Raw genomic sequence first — 19,756 nt, 5'->3', positions numbered from 1 at the left:
AATGTGGGGTCCTTTTTTAAAACTACTACACCGAAAACAAGGAAGAAAGAAGACAGGAAATCTGAAGGGTAATGGTGAAAGTCCAGAGATCCCTGATAACTGCTGTATAGCATACAGAGAGATAAAATAATAAAGATAAAGCAGATCAGAAGATTCTGGAGGAGACTTCTTTAAGGAGATAAAACAGAGAGAATAAATACATACAAATATTAATGTACTTGCTTCTGTCAGTCCCGGCAGTTAACAGATAATGCATTTAAAAAGGATAGCTGAGGAAAGTTTTTTAGAAAAAATATTTACAAAGGTGTGGACAGGGCTAAGGGAAAGTGGATTACCTAAGGGCCAGCAACAGTTACGATCTGTTTTTACCCCTAGGCCTGAAGAGACAAGCAGAGGGAATGCTTCCTTGAATCCAGAAAGAGTAGGGACCATTCGACTTGAGCTGTGACCTTCAGTAGAGGAACAGAGCCAACGCAGCCCACAGCAAACTGGTAGAAAGAGAAACAAGTGAATAGATATCCCAATCTCACTCTCTTTCCTCCTGTCCTTCAATCTCCTGCCAGTACCTCCCACTGGCTTTAGCCCAAATGGAAGCCACAGGGCAAGGGAACCTATGGATTAAAATCCATACAGATCAGCCCTCCAGAGCAGAGAAATGTAGAGAGTGGATCTGGAGGGGCAAGTGGAAAATAAATAGCACGGTACTAAAGGGAAATTTACTCAAGTGGGTAGAATTTGGTTCAATTGGTGATAAGTCTACAGGAAATTAACCAAACAAGAAAAAAGAGGAAGGGGGCTAATCGTAGGGGCGAGAAGACTGCACAACATAGTTCAGGGGTCGACAGTGTTTGTATAGTTATAAAATATAAACACTGAATAATGATACAACAAAAACCTTGATATGAGTATACTGGGAGTTGTGGCGGGTGAGCAAAGGAGCACATGTGCAGTAAAGGGTGTTAAAGGGCATTAGGGTTATATCTTACACAGCGGGAAGTCAATAGATAGCGTCTGGATTTGAAAAAATTCAAGAAGTAGCAACATAAGCTAGTCATTTAGAGGTCTAGAAATAAATGCCAAATAAATCATTCTGAGTTGAAAGTGGTTATCTCTGAGGAAAGGGAAACTAAATTGAGAGTTGGAGGAATGCTTTTTTTTTTTTTTTTTTTTTTACAATTCTTATAGAACTATTTCACTCTTTAAACTGTATGCATGTATAACTTTGATTTTAAAAAATAAATTAGGAAAAGAATACTCAGCTTATAGGGCTACCTGTTCTGTGACACCTTCCCTGACCCTTCAAGCTTAATTAAGATATCTGTCCTCTGGACAGTCTTATTCTTAGCACCTTAAACCTCTAGTTAGCTCAAATCACAAGTAATTTAATCACTGGCTTATTTGACTGTGAGTACCCTCAAGGTAGGGACCATGCCTTATTAGTCATTGTTTCTCCAGCACCTGTCATAAACCAAGGCATAACAGGTATGTAAGAAATATTTCCTGAATTGAATGATCTCAGTCAATGGCACCAACACCCTACCAGTCACATAGGATAGAAAACTATCTTTCTAACCCCTCACTTAAATATCTTCCTGAGCTCTATTACCTCACTGCAATAGGCTGAATATTTGTGTCCCTTTCGAAATTCATATGTTGAAACCTAATCCCCAATGTGATTGTATTTGGAGATGGGGCCTTTGGGAGGTAGGTCATGAGGGTGGAGCTCTCATGAATGGGATTTGTGCCCTTTTTTTATAAATTTATTTATTTTATTATTTTTATTTTTGGCTGTGTTGGGTCTTCGTTTCTGTGCGAGGGCTTTCTCTAGTTGTGGCGAGCGGGGGCCACTCTTCATTGCGGTGCGCAGGCCTCTCACTGTCGTGGCCTCTCTTGTTGCAGAGCACAGGCTCCAGACGCGCAGGCTCAGTAATTGTGGCTCACGGGCCCAGTTGCTCCGCGGCATGTGGGATCTTCCCAGACCAGGGCTCGAACCCATGTCCCCTGCATTGGCAGGCAGATTCTCAACCACTGTACCACCAGGGAAGCCCTGTGCCCTTTTTATAAGAGGCTCATGGGAGCTTCCTCGCCCCTTCCACCATGGGAGTATACAGCAAAGAGATGGTCATCTATGAACCAGGATGCAGGGCTCAGCAGACATGGAATCTGTCAGCCTTGACCTTGCACTTCAAGCCTCCAGAGCCGCAAGGAATAAATTTCTGTTGTTTATAAGCCACATAGTCTATGACAGTTTGTTATAGCAGCTCGAACAGACTAACCCACTGACCACAGACCTTCTGTCATTCTCTAAATACACCAAACCTCTGTGCCCTTGCTCATGCTGTCCCCTTGGCTAGAGATGCACTCCTTGCTCAGCTCCCATTCTCCATTATTCATCTTCTAAGGACCATCTGAAGTTCAAAATTCATAGTCAGAATGAATCTCTTCTTCCACTTATCCCAAAACACGAAATTCTACTTGGTACTTATTTAATAGCATCTTAATAATTATGCTTACATCTGAATTTTCTCCTTGAGTTCATAAGCTCCTCAAGTTCAATTGGCTTATTCATCTTATATCCTTCAATAGCATGGTGTCTAGCATAGAGTGGGTCCACAAACATTGTAGAATAATAGCGTTTTTCTGGTATGTAAACTGCCATTATTTTTGCTTCCCATAAGAATGACAGTGAATTCCTTGAGGACCATGTCTGACACAGTGACTGGCATTTAGTAGGGCTTAATAAATAGTTACTGAATTTTAAAAATTAAAAGAAGACCAAAGGCTTCCCTGGTGGCGCAGTGGTTAAGAATCCGCCTGCCAATGCAGGGGACATGGGTTCAAGCCCTGGTCCGGGAAGATCCCACATGCTGCAGAGCAACTAAGCCCTTGTGCCACAACTACCGAGCCTGCACTCTAGAGCCCATGAGCCACAACTACTGAGCCCACGTGCCACAACTACTGAAGCCCTTGTGCCTAGAGCCCATGTTCCGCAACAAGAGAAGCCACTGCAATGAGAAGCCCTCACACCACAATGAAAAGTAGCTCCCGCTCACCACAATTAGAGAAAGCCCATGCACAGCAATGAAGACCCAAAGCAGCCAAAAATAAATTTAAAAAAAAAAGACCAAGCAGTGAGTTTACTTCTCAGCCTTTATAAGGTATTTTTACTTTGCCTTTCTTCTTATCTCAATATAATTGAGGCTTCCACAGACTGACCCTATCCTAATTATATATTTCCTGTTTGTTGCTTTTCAACGTGTACTGGTCCTCCACAAGTCAAGTTAGACTCCTTTATGACCCCTCGCAATGTATGATATTTTCTACTTCTGCTAATATAATTATATTCCCCTAGAATGAAAGTTCCAAATACTTCCTCTTACAATGAAGGTAGACTAAGTAATTTAGACCAACCCTCCTGGCTGAGAAAAACTGGATGAACTATTAAAAGCATCTATCTGAAGTCATCAGAGAGCCACCAAGTCAAATGAAGAATGACAAGGCCAGGTATAAGAGGAGAATAAAATCCAAAGAGGTGAGCCCAGTGTTTGGTGCCACTCTTCCCAGTGGGCAGGAATTCTAAACAGAAGGGTCCATGGATTGAATTCAAGGAATCTACAAACTTGGATAGGAAAAAAATTACATCTTTATTTTTACTAACCTTTAACTGGAATTTAGTATTTCCTTCAACTATGAATGTAAACATAGTAGAATTAGCAGTTCCTGTGATTTTTTCAACAATAGAAATCTCAGATATTTTCATATATTAAAGTTGTTCTAGATATCTCACAGTATCATTTATAGTCATCACCACTTCAAAAATAAGGTAATATTATACCCACTAGTAGTTCCAAGGGCCTCTGCTAGTCATGAAAGAGGCAGCTGATAGACTGAGCAAGTAATAGTTTTGAATTAATGTTAAGTTCTTGAGTTTTCAAATGATTTTTAAGACTTGGCAGCCAAAAAACTGGAGTTCAGGACCCACCAAGGCTGGGGAGAGGTACTCTGGTAAATCCTTCAGGCTCTGGTTGGCACCATGAAAAGCTATATCTGGAAATATTGATAGATCAGCCCTCCCTGATACTTAAGCCCAGCTTCAAATGATTTTAACCCCTGATTGAACTGAGGTAATCCAGGATTGTGAGTGCTCAAGCCATCTGCCAAAAGCAAATGTAAATCCTCTCTGAAGAAAGATAACATCATTCTAGGCCTCATATTATCTCTATAGTTTTTCATATATTGATACAATATACAACACTCAACTAAAGGGAGGAAAAGTATACTACAAGATAAGACAATGGAGTAAAAAACCAAGAGACAGAGTAGATAATAGACAAAGACCCACAGAGAATCCAAATAATGAATGACGGACTGTTTATAACCATGCTTTACTATGGTCAAGGAAACGAAAGATAAGATCTAGTAAAGAAACCATTAAAAAAGAAATGAATGGCAATTCTTTTAAAAAAAATTTTATTGAAGTATAGTAGATTTACAATGTTGTGTTAATTTCTGCTATACAGCAAAGTGATTCAGTTATACATATATATTCTTTTATATATTCTTTTCTGTTATGGTTTAGCACAGGATATTGAATATAGTCCCCTGTGCTATACAGTGGGACCTTGTTGTTTATCCACCCTTTATATAATAGTTTGCATCTGTTAACCCCAAACTCCCAATCCTTCCCTCCAACTCCCCTCCCCCTTGGCAACCACAAATCTGTTCTCTATATCTGTGAGTCTGTTTCTGTTTCATAGATATGTTCATTTGTGTCATATTTTAGATTCCACATATAAGTGATATCATATGGTATTTGTCTTTCTCTGACTTACTTCACTTAGTATGATAATCTCTAGGTCCATCCATGTTGCTGCAAATGGCATTATTTCATTCTTTTTGATGGCTGACTATATTCCATTGTATATATGTACCACATCTTCCTTTTATCCGTTCATCTGTCGATGGACATTTAGGTTGTTTCCATGTCTTGGCTATTGTAAATAGTGCTGCTATGAACATAGGGGTGCATGTACCTTTTTGAATTATAGTTTTGTCTGGATATATGCCCAGGAGTGGGATTGCTGAATCATATGGCAACTCTATTTTTAGTTTTTTGAGGAACCTCCATACTGTTTTTCATCGTGGCTGCACCAATTTACATTCCCACCAACAGTGTAGGAGGGTTCCCTTTTCTCCACACACCCTCCAGCATTTGTTATTTGTAGACTTTTTAATGATGGCTGAATGGCAATTCTAGAACTAAAAAAATACAATGATCATAAAAGGCTACATATTGTATGATTCCAACTATATGGTGTTCTGGAAAAGGAAAAACTATGAAGACAGTAAAAATATCAGAAGTTGGGGTGGGAAAAAGGGATAAACAGGCAGAGAATTTTTAGAGCAATAAAGATACTCTGTATGATACTATAATGATGGATATATCATTATTCATCTGTCCAAACCCAGAGAATGTACAACACCAAGAGTGAACCCTAAGGTAGACTATGGACTTTGGGGGATAATGATGTGTCAGTGTAGGTTCATCAACTGTAACAAGTGTACCACTCTGGTGGGATGTTGGTATGAGAGAAGCATGCATTTTTAGGGGGCAGAGGGTATATAAAAAATCTCTACCTTCCTCTGAAATTTGCTGTGAACCTAAAACTGCTCTAAAAATAAGTCTTTAAAAAACAAACAAGAAAAGCATATTTGAACTACTATTTTAAAACGAAGGTTTTCACAATAAACTAGAGGAATAAACTATAGAAAGTAAGCTAATTAAAATCCTCTTTGCTGCTGGAAATAAAAATAAGAAAGAATGAAGATGCACTGTAGGGGAGGCAAGACTAAGAAAAGTATGAGAAATACTAGTAAACAAATCCTAAGGTTTCTTCAAACTAACTTGCAACCATTTACAGTTTCCCCAACTTGCAATTTCTTTTTTTTTTTTTAACATCTTCATTGGAGTATAACTGCTTTAAAATGGTGTGTTAGTTTCTGCTTTATAAAAAAGTGAATCAGCTATACATATACATATTTTCCCATATCCCTTCCCTCTTGCATCTCCCTCCCACCCTCCCTATCCCACCCCTCTAGGTGGTCACAAAGCACTGAGCTGATCTCCCTGTGCTATGCGGCTGCTTCCCACTAGCTATCTATTTTACATTTGGTAGTGTATATAAATCCATGCCACTCTCTCACTTCATCCCAGCTTACCCTTACCCCTCCCCGTGTCCTCAAGTCCATTCTCTATGTCTGCGTCTTTATTTCTGTCCTGCCCCTAGGTTCTTCCCCATTTTTTTTTTTTTTTTAGATTCCATATATATGTGTTAGCATACGGTATTTGTTTTTCTGTTTCTGACTTACTTCACTCTGTATGACAGACTCTAGGTCCAACCACCTCACTACAAATAACTCAATTTCGTTTCTTTTTATGGCTGAGTAATATTCCATTGTATATATGTGCCACATCTTTTATCCATTCATCTGTCGATGGACACTTAGGTTGCTTCTGTGTCCCGGCTATTGTAAATAGAGCTGCAATGAACATTGTGGTACATGACTCTTTTTGAATTATGGTTTTCTCAGGGTATATGCCCAGTAGTGGGATTGCTGGGTCGTCCAACTTGCAATTTCTTTCTTCTTTCCTTTGCATTTAAAAGACTGATTAAAAGTGCCACAGTAAGACACACACACACACAAAAAAAACAAAAACAAAACAATAATTGGAGTTAAGAACTCAATAGATGGGTTTAACAGCAAATTAGACATAAATAAAAGGAGAATTAATGAACTGTAAAATAGTCAGAAAAAAATATTCACAATGAAGCATGAAAGACAAAATGATGAAAAAATGCAGAAAAGTGCGTAAGAGTGGACACCATGAAAAAGTCTAATGTTTGTGTAATTAGAATCCCAGAAGGAGTGAAGATAGTGGAACAGAAGTAATTTGAAAAGCTAAAAATTGAGAACTTTCCAAAATTGATAAAAGATGTAAGTTACATGTTCAAGAAACACTGAGAACCCCAAATAGTTTATAAATATAAAGAAAAGCAAACCTAGGCACATCATAGAAAAACTACCAAAAACCAAAGACCAATATCCAAAAGTAGACAGAGATTATTGTAAAAGGACAGATTATTTTCAAAGGTGTAAGAATAAGACTGATAGCTGACTTCTCAACAGAAACAGTGTAAACAAGAAGATAAAGGAATGGTAAATGCAAAGTGCTAAAGGAAAATAACTGCCAACCTAGAATTTATATAAGAGAAAACTGGCCTTCAAAAATGAAGGTGAAAATTCAAACAAGGTCTACAGATAATTAATAGTTTTCAAGTAATAAGTCTCTGATTTTTGTAATTTTACTATGGTTATAGAAAACGTTAACATTGATGGAAGCTGGGTGAAAGGGTTATAGGAACTCAATAATATTTTTGCAACTTTTTTATAAGTCTAAAATAATTAAAAGAGAAAAAAAGTGAAATAAAGATAGTTTGAATGATAGCTAACTTCAGAATGGAAGCTCCATGAAGGCTGAGATTTCTTGTCTGTTTTGTTCACTTCTGTATCCCCTAGTGTCTAGAAAACTAACAAAATGCACTCAGTAAATATTTTTGAATGAATGAACAGTAGCAGTAGCTATCATTTATTCAACACTTAGTATATCTTAGGTAGAATGCCAAGCACTTTACATTCATTATCTCATTTAAACCTTCTATCAGTCATGTAACATGGAATTTTATTTTATTATATGAGTCTCCCTATTTTATAGGTGAGGCTAAGCAACCTGCCCAAGGTCACATACTACTAAATTAAATGGCCAGCTCTCGAACATAGATCTGATTCCAAAGTCTGTGTTGTTAACCACTACGCTACAGTGCTTTCATGTCACATAAAAATACTTCTTTCTTTTTCACTTATCCCTATTCTACTCACCTTTCCAGGTTATATTAGTCAGTGTTATTCAGAGAAACAGAACCAATAGTATATATATAAATATATATAAGAGGAGATATAGCTTATCTAATTATGGAATTGACTCATGTGATTATGGAGGCCAAGAAGTCCCATGATCTACCATTTGCAATCTTGAGAACAAAGAAAGTTGGTTAATTCAACCAAATCTGAAGGTCTAAGAGCCAGGGAAGCCAATAGTATAAGTCTCAGTCTGAGTCCAAAGACCCAAGAATCAGGGGGCCAATGGTGTTAAGTTCTCGTTCAGGTTTGGAGGCTTGAGAACCAGGAGTGCCGATGTGCAAGGGCAGAAGAAAATGGAAATCCCAGCTCAAGCAAAGAGAGCAAATTTACCCTTCTTTACCTTTTTTGTTCTAATCAGGCCCTCAGTGGATTAGATGATGCCGATATGCATTGGTGAGGACAATCTTCTTTATTCAGTTTACTGATTCAAATGCTAATCTTTTCTGAAAACACCTTCATAGACACATCCAGAAATAGTGTTTTACCAGCTACTGGGGCACCCCTTAGCTTGGTCAGGTTGACACATAAAATTAACCATCACAGAGGTCAAAACAAACTCCTCTATGATGTAACTACTGTAGTACCCATTATTTCACCTTACTCTCAGATCTCGGGGCACAATTTAATGCCATTATATAAGGTCTTGAATTGTTCTCCAGCTGTTAATCAATAAGCATTATCTCCTCAACCAGATTACACTCCCTTAGGCATGTGACCATATCTTATACTCCTATTGATATAGGTCACATTTGACCATATCTTATATTCCTATTGATATAGGCCACATTTGAAGCTCTATAACAATACTTGCTATTTTGGTAAAGGCATGAAGAAAAATATTTAGTTGGAAAAACCATGCAAGGAACAGTGTTTTGGGATGCTTTAGAGATAGGGCCTGTATGGTTTAAGATTCTAAACAACAAATTTGACTCAGAAAAACACTACCTTAAAAAGGTGGTTTTGGGACTTCCCTGGCGGTCCAGTGGTTAAGACTTCACCTTCCAATGCAGGGGTTGTGGGTTCAATCCCTGGTCAGGGAGCTAAGATCCCACATGCCTCAACCCAAAAAAGCAAAACGTAAAACAGAAGCAATATTGTAACAAAGTCAATAAAGACTTTAAAAATGGTACACGTTAAAAAAAAAAAAAAAGTGGTTTTTACATCAGGTTTTCTATAATACCTTTTTTTCCTTACAGCAAGTTAGCGGATGTTCAGGGCAATTTGGACAGAGCTGCACAGTTCTCTAGGTTAAACCCCCTTGAGAGGGCACATATATTACATAGAAGGTGAAGTCTGAGAAGGTGCAGATGAGCAATTACCCCCACACATGTAAACTGCAGCTTGTGTGGTGTAAATATACTGTCCCTGCCTGGACCTGCCTGTGTAACATTCTCTCTCTGGGCTCTGTGGTTTCTCAGTACATCCAACTGTTTGGAGGCTGGAGCTTGGCTCAGCAAGCACAGATAAACAGCTTCCTGGAGCAAGCTGCCAGTGTGACGAGCAATGACCTCAGCAGGGAACGTCTGCTTTTCATTACCCTGAGCACATCACTGTACTGCTAGAGCTAAGAGCAGGAACAATAGAAGCTGGAGAGCCCTGACTAGCTCAGGTCTCCCATCACACCTTGAAGTTTTAAAATCTTGGCAGCCAGAGGAAAGAGGGTATAGACAGGAAGTGAGGAAATGGCTTTTTTGTGAAAAAAAAAAAGAAAAAAGAAAAGCTTTCTTAGGCTATTCTCTGAATAAACTAAATAATGAGTGAAGTGGCTAACACTAAATGGCTAATAGTCGTGCAGAAAATCATCAAACGTCTTTAATCTCCAAACAGTGCAGGGTAAGCAAAAAGTGTTACAGAAAACAAGACAGACTAAAAGTCCTCAAGATCTTCAACTTTGATACCATTTAAAGAGAAAGAAGAAGAAGACTATCACTTTCCAAAAAAGCCATGAAGTAGGAGGGAAGCAAAAATCCCAGAACACTGGAGCTAAAGGGGAATGAGACTTGATGAAAATGAATTACATATAGTCAGATATTTTATACCTGTCATTTCACTAGATTTGCATAACAACCCTATGAGACAGGTATTTTCAGCCCTAGCAATTGTTTTGACTTGGAAAATATAACACAAGGACCTTAACAAAGGCATTTGTTATTAATGCTATTTAATGACAAAGGGATAAATTCAAGGCTGCTTCTATGGCCACCCCAGAAATGGCATTACCTACTGTGGCAGCCCCAGAACTCACTAATCCTGGAATGATGAGTCTTCAAATAAATTTACATGCTCATAACATATTCTGATAAGGTAGTTTCTACCGTGCTGCTCAGAGCTGCATTTGTTAGTTGAAGAAAGAAATCACAGTTGTAGCCTCAGACAAGAACCTGGTTGGATATGACCCCTCTTGAAGGATCCTTAGAATTTGTTTTGTGGGGAAGTCGGAATGCAAAGATGCACCTGCCATGGGGCCGGAGGCTACAGACAAACAAACATCTTAGTAAATCATAATAACAGAGAGAAGCTTCATTTGACTTTCATTTCACTTTTCTCAGGAAAGAAGGACCTTTGTGTGGCTGCCAAAAATCTAACTGTCCATCCTCCTTCCCCTTTCTCCCCTCTGCCCCCATCCCAGTTCATTAACAACCCTCTGGTTAAAGGTGCCAGATTGTGTCATTCTTTCCTGCTCTCATGCCAGGCCTGTGCCGCCAGCACCACAGATCTTCGAGAGTTCTGAGCAAATTGTGGAAGAAATTAAAAGCACTGATGAATTTAAATTGCTCTACTGTTGATGAGGTAAAGTTTCTTAACTTCTGATTAGCTATTTTACATTGCTAATAGCACTATTGTCATGTTACTTCAGATTTGTGTGTGTCTACCTGATTGCCAGAGGAGTATTCAGGGAATTATCAGAGTGGCAAGGAATATCAGGGCTTGGATTGGACCAAGTAAAGGTTCTTTATATTATTTATAGATTAAAATAAATCAAGTAATTTCTCTAAGGGGAAATATTTTAGTGTGGAGAATTATACCTAAAATTTATACTAGCTAGCTGTAAAAGCAGCTCCCATGAAAACAGAAATAATATCGCTGGGTCTTGAGAATACTTCAGCCAAGGATGGAGTTCCTTCATTTCCTCTTATTGAACAGTTTCACAACAGCTAAATTTCTCTTAAATTGTAGCAGGGAGGGGGTGGGGAAGTAAGGTCTTTCCTGACAGGAAGAATCTGGGCCCAATTATTACTTCCATAACCTTTGACTGCAACTTCTAAATGAGTCAGGGGACCAGTGGGCTGTGAAATGGCTTCCTCAGTTACCAGGTCAAGTGCTGCTGGATGGTTTCCTGTAATCAAAACATGAAGGGACTGAAGAAGAGAGATGGATTCTAAGCAAATAAGCGGCTTCTTATGTCCTCAATGAACCTGGATTTTTAAGTTTCAAAATAGATTTGGTGACTCTCAACTCACCACTATGTTTCCCTGGTGTCCTTTTGCTATAAGATACCTCTGGTAATATGGAAAAGAACCAGAATCCTCTATAGATTTCACAAATGATGGCTTAACAGAAATGCCTGGGCCAATAACAGTGAGGATAGGATTGCTTCAGCTATGGCAAAATCTATTCCTGGCAATTATCTGAGTCTGAGAATCCAGATGTTGACAATGAAAAATGGATAATTTTCTGTTACAATGTGTCAACTCCAGCTAAGAACTGAACTATGGAAAAAAGATGGGGGTGAGGGGTAGGCCGGGAGAAGCATTATACCTTTTGAAGAAGCCAATGATAGGATTAGTCACCATTCCTTCACCATACCACATTTTGACTCAATTTAACAACAATAAATTGGGAAAACATGGAGCAGAAATGGCCCAGAGAAGTCTTAAGTCCACCCTTCATTCAAAGCCATGAGCCTGGAAATCAGTGAGTTCCTAGTTTGTTCTGATGTGTTTCTTGTTGCTCCAAATCCACTCCTCCGTTACCATGGGCACAAGAAGAACCCAAAACATTACTTAAATGCTGGGTGGTGGATAATCCTAAAAAATTTGCCAATTTTAGAACTGAAAGTTTACACCGTGACCGTTCTAGATTACTGAGGAGAGAAGTGGGTCAAGTTTCATAGGGCTTAGAGCACCTGTCTTAAAAAAGAAGAAATAATACATATTTTATAATCATGCATTGTTTTCATTAAGTTACATTTTAAGTGATTTAAGAATATGCACTATTGGAATCTCCTTTTTTTCTCCAAGAGTGAATTAATGAAGTTCACATTTCATGGACTTATTCTAATTAAAACAATAAAAAAAGGAATTTGAGGCTGGTACCTTTTACTACAAGAGTATATAAAAAAGCATGCAAGTTCCCAACTGAATTCTGATAATTAATATGTATCACAATGGAATTATTAATGTTCTTTTTCCAAAGACTGATAAATACTTCCATCTCCATATTTATACTATATATTAGATAATGCAAATAATGTTATGACTAATTATTTTATTATTTTTACTTATTATATATGAGCAGTGCATGAGGGAGGCCAATTACCTGTAAGATAGCTTTCTATGACTACTGCCTGTTAAGGGTATTCCACTCTGAGAAGCAGCACATAAAATCAATCAAATTATCTTTTTTGGACACAGAAAGCCTAGGTAATAAAGGTGGACAAAAAGAAGGTAGGTCACCTGAGCTGAGATAACGTATCGGCTCTCAAATGGGATGAGCCAGTCATTCCATGGGATAAGCCCTCAAATGCCATCTCCTCCAAGGGGCCTTCCTGGCCATCCTATATATCACATTATCCTAGTTACTTCCTTGTTGTTTATCTTGTTACACTTATCAGCTGTGTAACCTAGGGAATGTTACTTTTGTGTGCCTGAATTTCCAAATGTATAAAATGAAGATAATACTAATACTCCATCTCATAGTATTTTGAGAATTAAATGAGATAATACATGTTATATGCTTAGAACCACGCCCAGCATATAGCAAGTATTTATTAACTATTAGCTATCGTCGTCATCGTCAGTTTACTTGTTTATTGACTATCTCCCTCACTAAACATCTAGGTTCATGAGGGTAATTACCTTATTTGTCTTGTTCACCACTATATCTTCTTCATTGCCAAATACACATTGGCACACAGTAGGTGCTCAAAAATAATTACTAAATGAATGAATTCATGAAGGAATGCTGTCTTATATTCTCACATATCCTTAAAAAAAACTTCCATCAATGAAGGATATCTGTATACGTACTTGCAACCAAAACAGTCATCATGAAAACTTCCCTAGGAAGCTAAAATCATCATTTAAAAAAAAACAAAAACAAGACACTTGATTATAAAAAAAGAGCCCTCCTGGGCCCACCAACCAAGACCACAGAGTATCATTCTTTTCTATATTAGTATGTGGAGGTCAAGCTCTCTGATGCCACAGTGTTGTAACTATCAATTTAGCCTGTGAAGAATGGTTCCCAATTGTGATAGGAATTCTCAGATTTCAGCCTGTTTTTCTCTCATCATTATTTTCCAATGTCTTAAAAAAACACATTTCTCATTTTATCTTTACCACAAGAACCTGGTCACACTCTGCTGTGGTTTCTAAGTTACAGCTACTCTAGCCTCATTTTCTTGTCTGTACTTCTTCAGAGGTCCTGACCCCGTGCCGACACTTGGTCTATTCTTAGAGCGGCACCTCTAAATATTAATTCCTTTTACCTTTCATTGGTTGAAAGATGACATTCAGAGGTAGAGGTTGCATACAACATGAAAGAAAATCCTATGGGATTTCGTATCCTTCTTTCAAGAGTGTCCAGAAGAATATGATCTGAAGAGCTCACAGTCTTGCAGACACACACACACACACAGTACAGCTTAGCTACTCATGTTTTACAGCTTATCCAGATTTGCTGGAACAATCATGGATTTGTTGGAAAACACCAAGCACCAAGGAGTGACAGCACAGGTGAGAGGGCAAGCCGATCCATAGAAGAAAATCAGCAGAAAAACCTTCCAAAAACGATTTTGAAGCGTATTTTTATCATTGTTTAAAGGTAAATTATCCACCATTAAATGTATGAAAATCTCAATGTCTGAACTTGAAACTGAGAGATGGAAGTGCACACTTAACACATTTTTAAAAAAATTATGTTTCCTATTGTTTAGAGACAGCTCCAATTGTATCCCCTCCAAAAGGACAATATAAAACATTTAAATGGCAATGAATTGAGGTCACCAGACAAAGCTATGTGATAAACTGTGTGAAGTACAGTTCATAAGGGAAATTTCAAAGAGTCCAGAAACCATAGCTAGAAGAGACCTCATATTATCATCTGGTTAGGCCTCCAGCAACATTAGGCATTATAGCGACTTGGAGCCAGTACAGAATAGTGGCCTTTGTAATACTGCAGATGAGGCTTGGTTCCTAATTCTGTCGTTTATTAGCTTGTGAACTTAAAGAAGCTATTTTAACTTTTCTGAGCCTCAGTTTCCTCATCTATAAAATAGAGATAATAATATTACCTACTTCAAAGAATTATAGTTGCTGAAACATAGTATGAGTTTAATAAAACATTTTTTATTATAATATATAATTATTATGTTATTTTTATTAGCACATTAGACTTTATTATACCCATTTCACAGATGAGACAACTGAAGCCCAGAAAATTTCAGAGGGACTTCTCTGGTGGTGCAGTGGTTAAGAATCCACCTGCCAATGCAGGGGACATGGGTTCGATCCCTGGTCCGAGAAGATCCCACATGCCACAGAGCAACTAAGCCAGTGTGCCACAACCACCGAGCTGGCGCTCTAGAGCCCGCAAGCCACAACTACTGAAGCCCGCGTGCTCTAGGGCCCACGTGCCACAACTACTGAGCCCACGTGCTGCAACTACTGAAGCCTGTGCGCCTAGAGCCCAAGCTCCGCAACAAGAGAAGCCACTGCAATGAGAAGCCCGTGCACCTCAACGAAAAGTAGCCCCCGCTCACTGCAACTAGAGAAAGCCTGTGTGCAGCAACGAAGACCCAACACAGCCAAAAAAAAAAAAAAAGAAAGAAAGAAAATTTCAGAAATTTGCCCAAGATTATGGAGTGAGGACTTATAAGGATAGGAGCTCTTTTTCTTCCCAGGGCAGAGCTCTTTTCACTTCATTATGCTTCTATAAATCAATAAAAAACTGAAGTCTGCGAAAGAAGGATTTTCAGTAGATAAATTCACAATCAAAGGAAAATCAGGAACTTCTACCATTCAGGTATCCTTGTCTACCAAATACTACTTCCTATTCAATCATATATGCACACCTTTCAAGTTGAGTTTTGTTTTTTTTGTTTTTTTTTTTAAGGATTTTGGAGCTTTGATGTTGGCTCACCTCTTAAAATAACTTGCCTCAGGCCTATATGGTGTTTTAGAGTTATAGAAATGTCAGGTAGAATGGCCATTACCAAAAAATCTAGAAACAGTAAATGCTGGAAAGGGTGTGGTGAAAAGGGAACCCTCCTGCACTGTTGGTGTGAATGTAAATTGATACAACCACTACAGAGAACAGCATGGAGGTTCCTTAAAAAACTAAAAATAGAACTACCATATGACATAGCAATCCCACTTCTGGGCATATACCCTGAGAAAACCATAATTCAAAAAGAGACATGTACCACAATGTTCATTGCAGCAGTATGTATAATAGCCAGGACATGGAAGCAACCTAAGTGTCCATCAACAGATGAATGGATAAAGAAGATGAGGCACATATATAAAATGGAATATTACTCAGCCATAAAAAGAAACGAAATTGAGTTATTTGCGGTGATGTGGTTGGACCTAGAGTTTGTCATACAGAGTGAAGTAAGTCAGAAAGAGAAAAACAAATACAGTATGCTAACACATATATATGGAATCTAAGGGAAAAAAAAAAAAAAGGTCATGAAGAACCTAGTGGCAAGACGGGAATAAAGACACAGACCTACTAGAGAATGGACTTGAGGATAGGGGGAGGAGGAGGGGTAAGATGTGACAGGGTGAGAGAGTGGCATGGACATATATACACTACCAAATGTAAAATAGATAGCTAGTGGGAAGCAGCCGCATAGCACAGGGAGATCAGCTCGGTGCTTTGTGACCACCTAGAGGGGTGGGATAGGGAGGGTGGGAGGGAGGGAGACGCAAGAGGGAAGAGATGGGAATATATGTATATGTATAACTGATTCACTTTGTTATAAAGCAGAAACTAACACACCATTGTAAAGCAATTATACTCCAATAAAGATGTTAAAATAAATAAATAAATAAATAAATAAGAAAAAAAAAGAAAAACAAATACTGTATGCTAATGCATATATATGGAATCTAAAAAAAAAAGGAAATGGTACTGATGCGGCAGGGCAGGAATAAAGACACAGACATAGGGAATGGACTTGAGGACACGGTGGGGGGGCTTGGGAGGGGGAAGCTGAGGCGAAGTGAGAGTAACATCGACATATATACACTACCAAATGTTCAGTAGCTAGAGGGAAGCAGCAGCATAGCACAGGGAGATCAGCTCAGTGCTTTGCGATGACCTAGAGGGGTGGGATAAGGAGGGTGGGAGGGAGGCTCAAGAGGGAGAGGATATGGAGACATACGTATGCATATGGCTGATTCACTTTGTTGTACAACAGAAACTAACACAGTATTGTGAAGCAATTATACTCCAATAAAGATCTATTTTTTAAAAAGTCAGGTATGTGCCATTCACATAGATTATGTAATTTTTAGTTTTCTAAGGACAAGAAACTGCTCACTTGGCAACTAGATTTCTATCAGCACTGTGGAAAAAAGTCTTAAGATTTTTTTTCCAACAGTGTACTGCTAGATAAAAGCTATTGTCAATAGCATTTGGAAACAGTTATAAGCCTTACTAGAGTTCAGTATTAGTTACATAGACCAGTGGGTTCACTTTTGGAGTGCTATATACATGGTATACAGCTTCTTTTTTTTTTTTTTTTTGGCCGTGCCGCGCGGCATGTGGGATCTTAGCTCCTGATCAGGGACCTAACCCGTGCCCCCCTATAGTGTAAGTGCGGAGTCCTAACCACTGGACCGCCAGAGAATTCCAGTATACAGCTTCTTAAATGGCAGGACATAGAACTTTATCAAAAAGAATCAAAAAAAAAAAGAGAGAAAGAACAAGAGATGGTCCTTATTCATAATAAGACCAAGAATAAGAGTGGATAGTATGCAATAACCTAAAATACAGATACAGCTGTAGATTCAACATTTACCTAACACCTATCATATAATAAGCATCATGCCAGGTATTGGGACTACAGGGATGAAGAAGAAATGATGCCTACCCTCCAGGAACCAGCACAGTAGGGAAAAGACTTATAAAGGAGATGGGGGAGGGGGAATAGAGTAAAACGAAAAAAGCCAGGAAGAAGCATTGTCCCCAGAAGAATCATATTTCATTTGGCAAGGAGCCTCAAGGGTGCTCGTACAGATTAAATAGCCTAGAAACTTGACCCCTAGGCTTGTCAGTTCTGTAAAAGCAAGCAAGGCTATTCAATCTCAGTCTTTATTCCCAGCCCACCTCATTTGCTTCAGCCCATACCTCGAGAACAAGTGAGATTCCCTGCTCTACTTCACCCTCGTTTAGAAGACTGGGAGAAGAGAAGGGACCAGCTCTGATCCTGGAAAGCCTGTTTTTCCCAGGAACTTGAAATTCCAGTCCATAAGAAATCTAGATTTTGTTTGCAAGACTTATAGCTCAGCAAAAGAGCTAGGGGGAGTCAAGAATTCCCCTAACAGCAACCCAAGTTAAGGCCATTAGAAGAGATGTCTGATCTTCAAGGAACCTCTGGAGAACAGAAAGGAAAAAAAAATTGTTTTCAAGGAGGATGGACTTGAGCTCATGATGCACCATAAGTAGAAGTCTATAAGAGGCTATTCTTCCTTTTTTAGAATGCTTACAATAAACCAGAAAAAAAGGAAAAAGAAGACAAATGATTATATAAATATGTTGGCATTTTGGTAATAAAAATAATTTTTTGTATTTCTTTAGCATATCCTTTCATGAAGACCAAGGTATTTTAAACTGATTATTTCATTCAGCCTAAAAATAGTTCTGTGATACCAAAAAGAAAGAAATAGGTAAGAGAGATTAAGAGGTACAAACTTTCAAAAAAAAAAAAAAAAAAAAAGGTACAAACTTTCAGTTGCAAAATAAATGACTTATGGGTATGAAATGTACAGTGTGGGGAATATGGTCAATAACTATGTAATACCTAAAAAAGAAACAAAAACAAAAAACTATGTAATATCTTTGTATGGTGAACTATCATAACTAGACTTATTGCAGTGATCAGTTTCAAATGTACAGAAGTATCCAATCACTATGTTGTGTAACAGGAGCTAACAGTGGTATAGGTCAATAATTCAAAAACAAACTCATAGAAAAAGAGATCAGATTTCGGGTCATCAGAGGTGGGTGGGGGATAGGAGGAATTGGATAAAGGCAGTCAAAACTTCCAGTTATAAGATAAAGTTATAAGATAAACAAGTACTAGGGATGTAATAATGTACAAGATGATAAATATAATTAACACTGCTGCATGTTACAAATGAAAATTGTTAAGAGAGTAAATCCTAAGAGTTCTCATCAAAAGAAAAAAGTTTTTTCTATTTCTTTAATTATCTATCTATATAAGATGATGGATGTTCACTAAACTTATTATGATAATCACTTCATGATGCATATAAATCAAATCATTATGTCGTGCACCTTAAACTTAGACAGTACTATACGTCAATTATATCTCAATAAAACTTGAAGAAAACAATTTTTTAATAAATTAAAAAATAATAATTTTGACTTTTACACACTCCAAGCATACTTTATAAAGAAACACTACTCCTCAAAGATATAATCTGTGAAAGATGTCCTGCCTCTAGAAATAATCTTAAATCATTAAGTGATTGACACAGCATCCTGTAGAAAGAAAACTGCAGAGGAACATCATCCTAAGCATTTCCATAAAAAAAGCCAGCCAAGAAAAACACAGGCTAAAGGAACACTGACTAAAGGAAATCAGAGTGAATATTCTGAATAACAGGGAAAGTTAAAAATTATAAGAGGAACCTAAAAAAACAGATCTAATAGATCAAAAAAGCAGTAGTTGAACTTTTATAGTTATCACCACTCATGAGACTTATCATTGGACAAAACTAGCTGCACCAAAGGCATGTTCCAAAACCTGTTTGGGCAGCCCTCAATCAGTCTACCAAAACTAAGCATTCACTACCACTACATAATCAGCATTGCCCTGCTCTACTTTTCATGCATCTTGCCTGCTTCCAAAAGCCTCCTCTGGGCCCACGCTATAGGCAAAGCACTCATGTACTTACTATTCAGTGAAGAACCTGGCAATGCCATATTGGCTAATATCTTCCTTGTTCTCTAGCAGCTGGCATACTGCATCCTCCATATATGTGAGGACATGGCGCTGGGCTACAAAAAAAAACAAACAAACAAACAAAGAGAAAGTGAGAGGGATACAAAAAAAATGTCCTTCCAATCCCAGTAGGCCATGAAAGTCAATCAAGGTGTTGGTTCTGTTCTAGGAAGTGGACTGGAATAGGCAAATCAAACTTGCTGGCCCTAACTGAGCTAGTCTCAATGGGTAGAATGGGAGATGCTGTAGAACATAACCTATTGCCATGTGATTGGCTGTTAGTATTCATATCAACCCTTCACTCATTTCAGTGATTAGGGTGAGGAGCTTTAGCACCATTTAGCAGATACACCTGGG

General features: G+C 38.2%; 1 protein-coding gene across 1 annotated transcript in view; it reads right to left on the bottom strand.

Annotated features, from left to right (window-relative positions):
• The window catches only part of CSTPP1 (centriolar satellite-associated tubulin polyglutamylase complex regulator 1), a 195,657-nt gene that overhangs the window by 138,481 nt on the left and 37,420 nt on the right, over positions 1-19,756 (bottom strand). The window contains exon 2 of the mRNA XM_059931530.1: positions 19,353-19,455. Coding sequence (XP_059787513.1) covers positions 19,353-19,455 — 103 coding nt within the window. The remainder of the gene's footprint in view (positions 1-19,352; positions 19,456-19,756) is intronic.

This window comes from Balaenoptera ricei, chromosome 8 (genome assembly GCF_028023285.1).
Source record: "Balaenoptera ricei isolate mBalRic1 chromosome 8, mBalRic1.hap2, whole genome shotgun sequence".
NCBI lineage: Eukaryota > Metazoa > Chordata > Mammalia > Artiodactyla > Balaenopteridae > Balaenoptera > Balaenoptera ricei.
The sequence above is the reverse complement of the archived record's forward strand: the minus strand, read 5'-3'. Positions and strand labels throughout refer to the sequence as shown.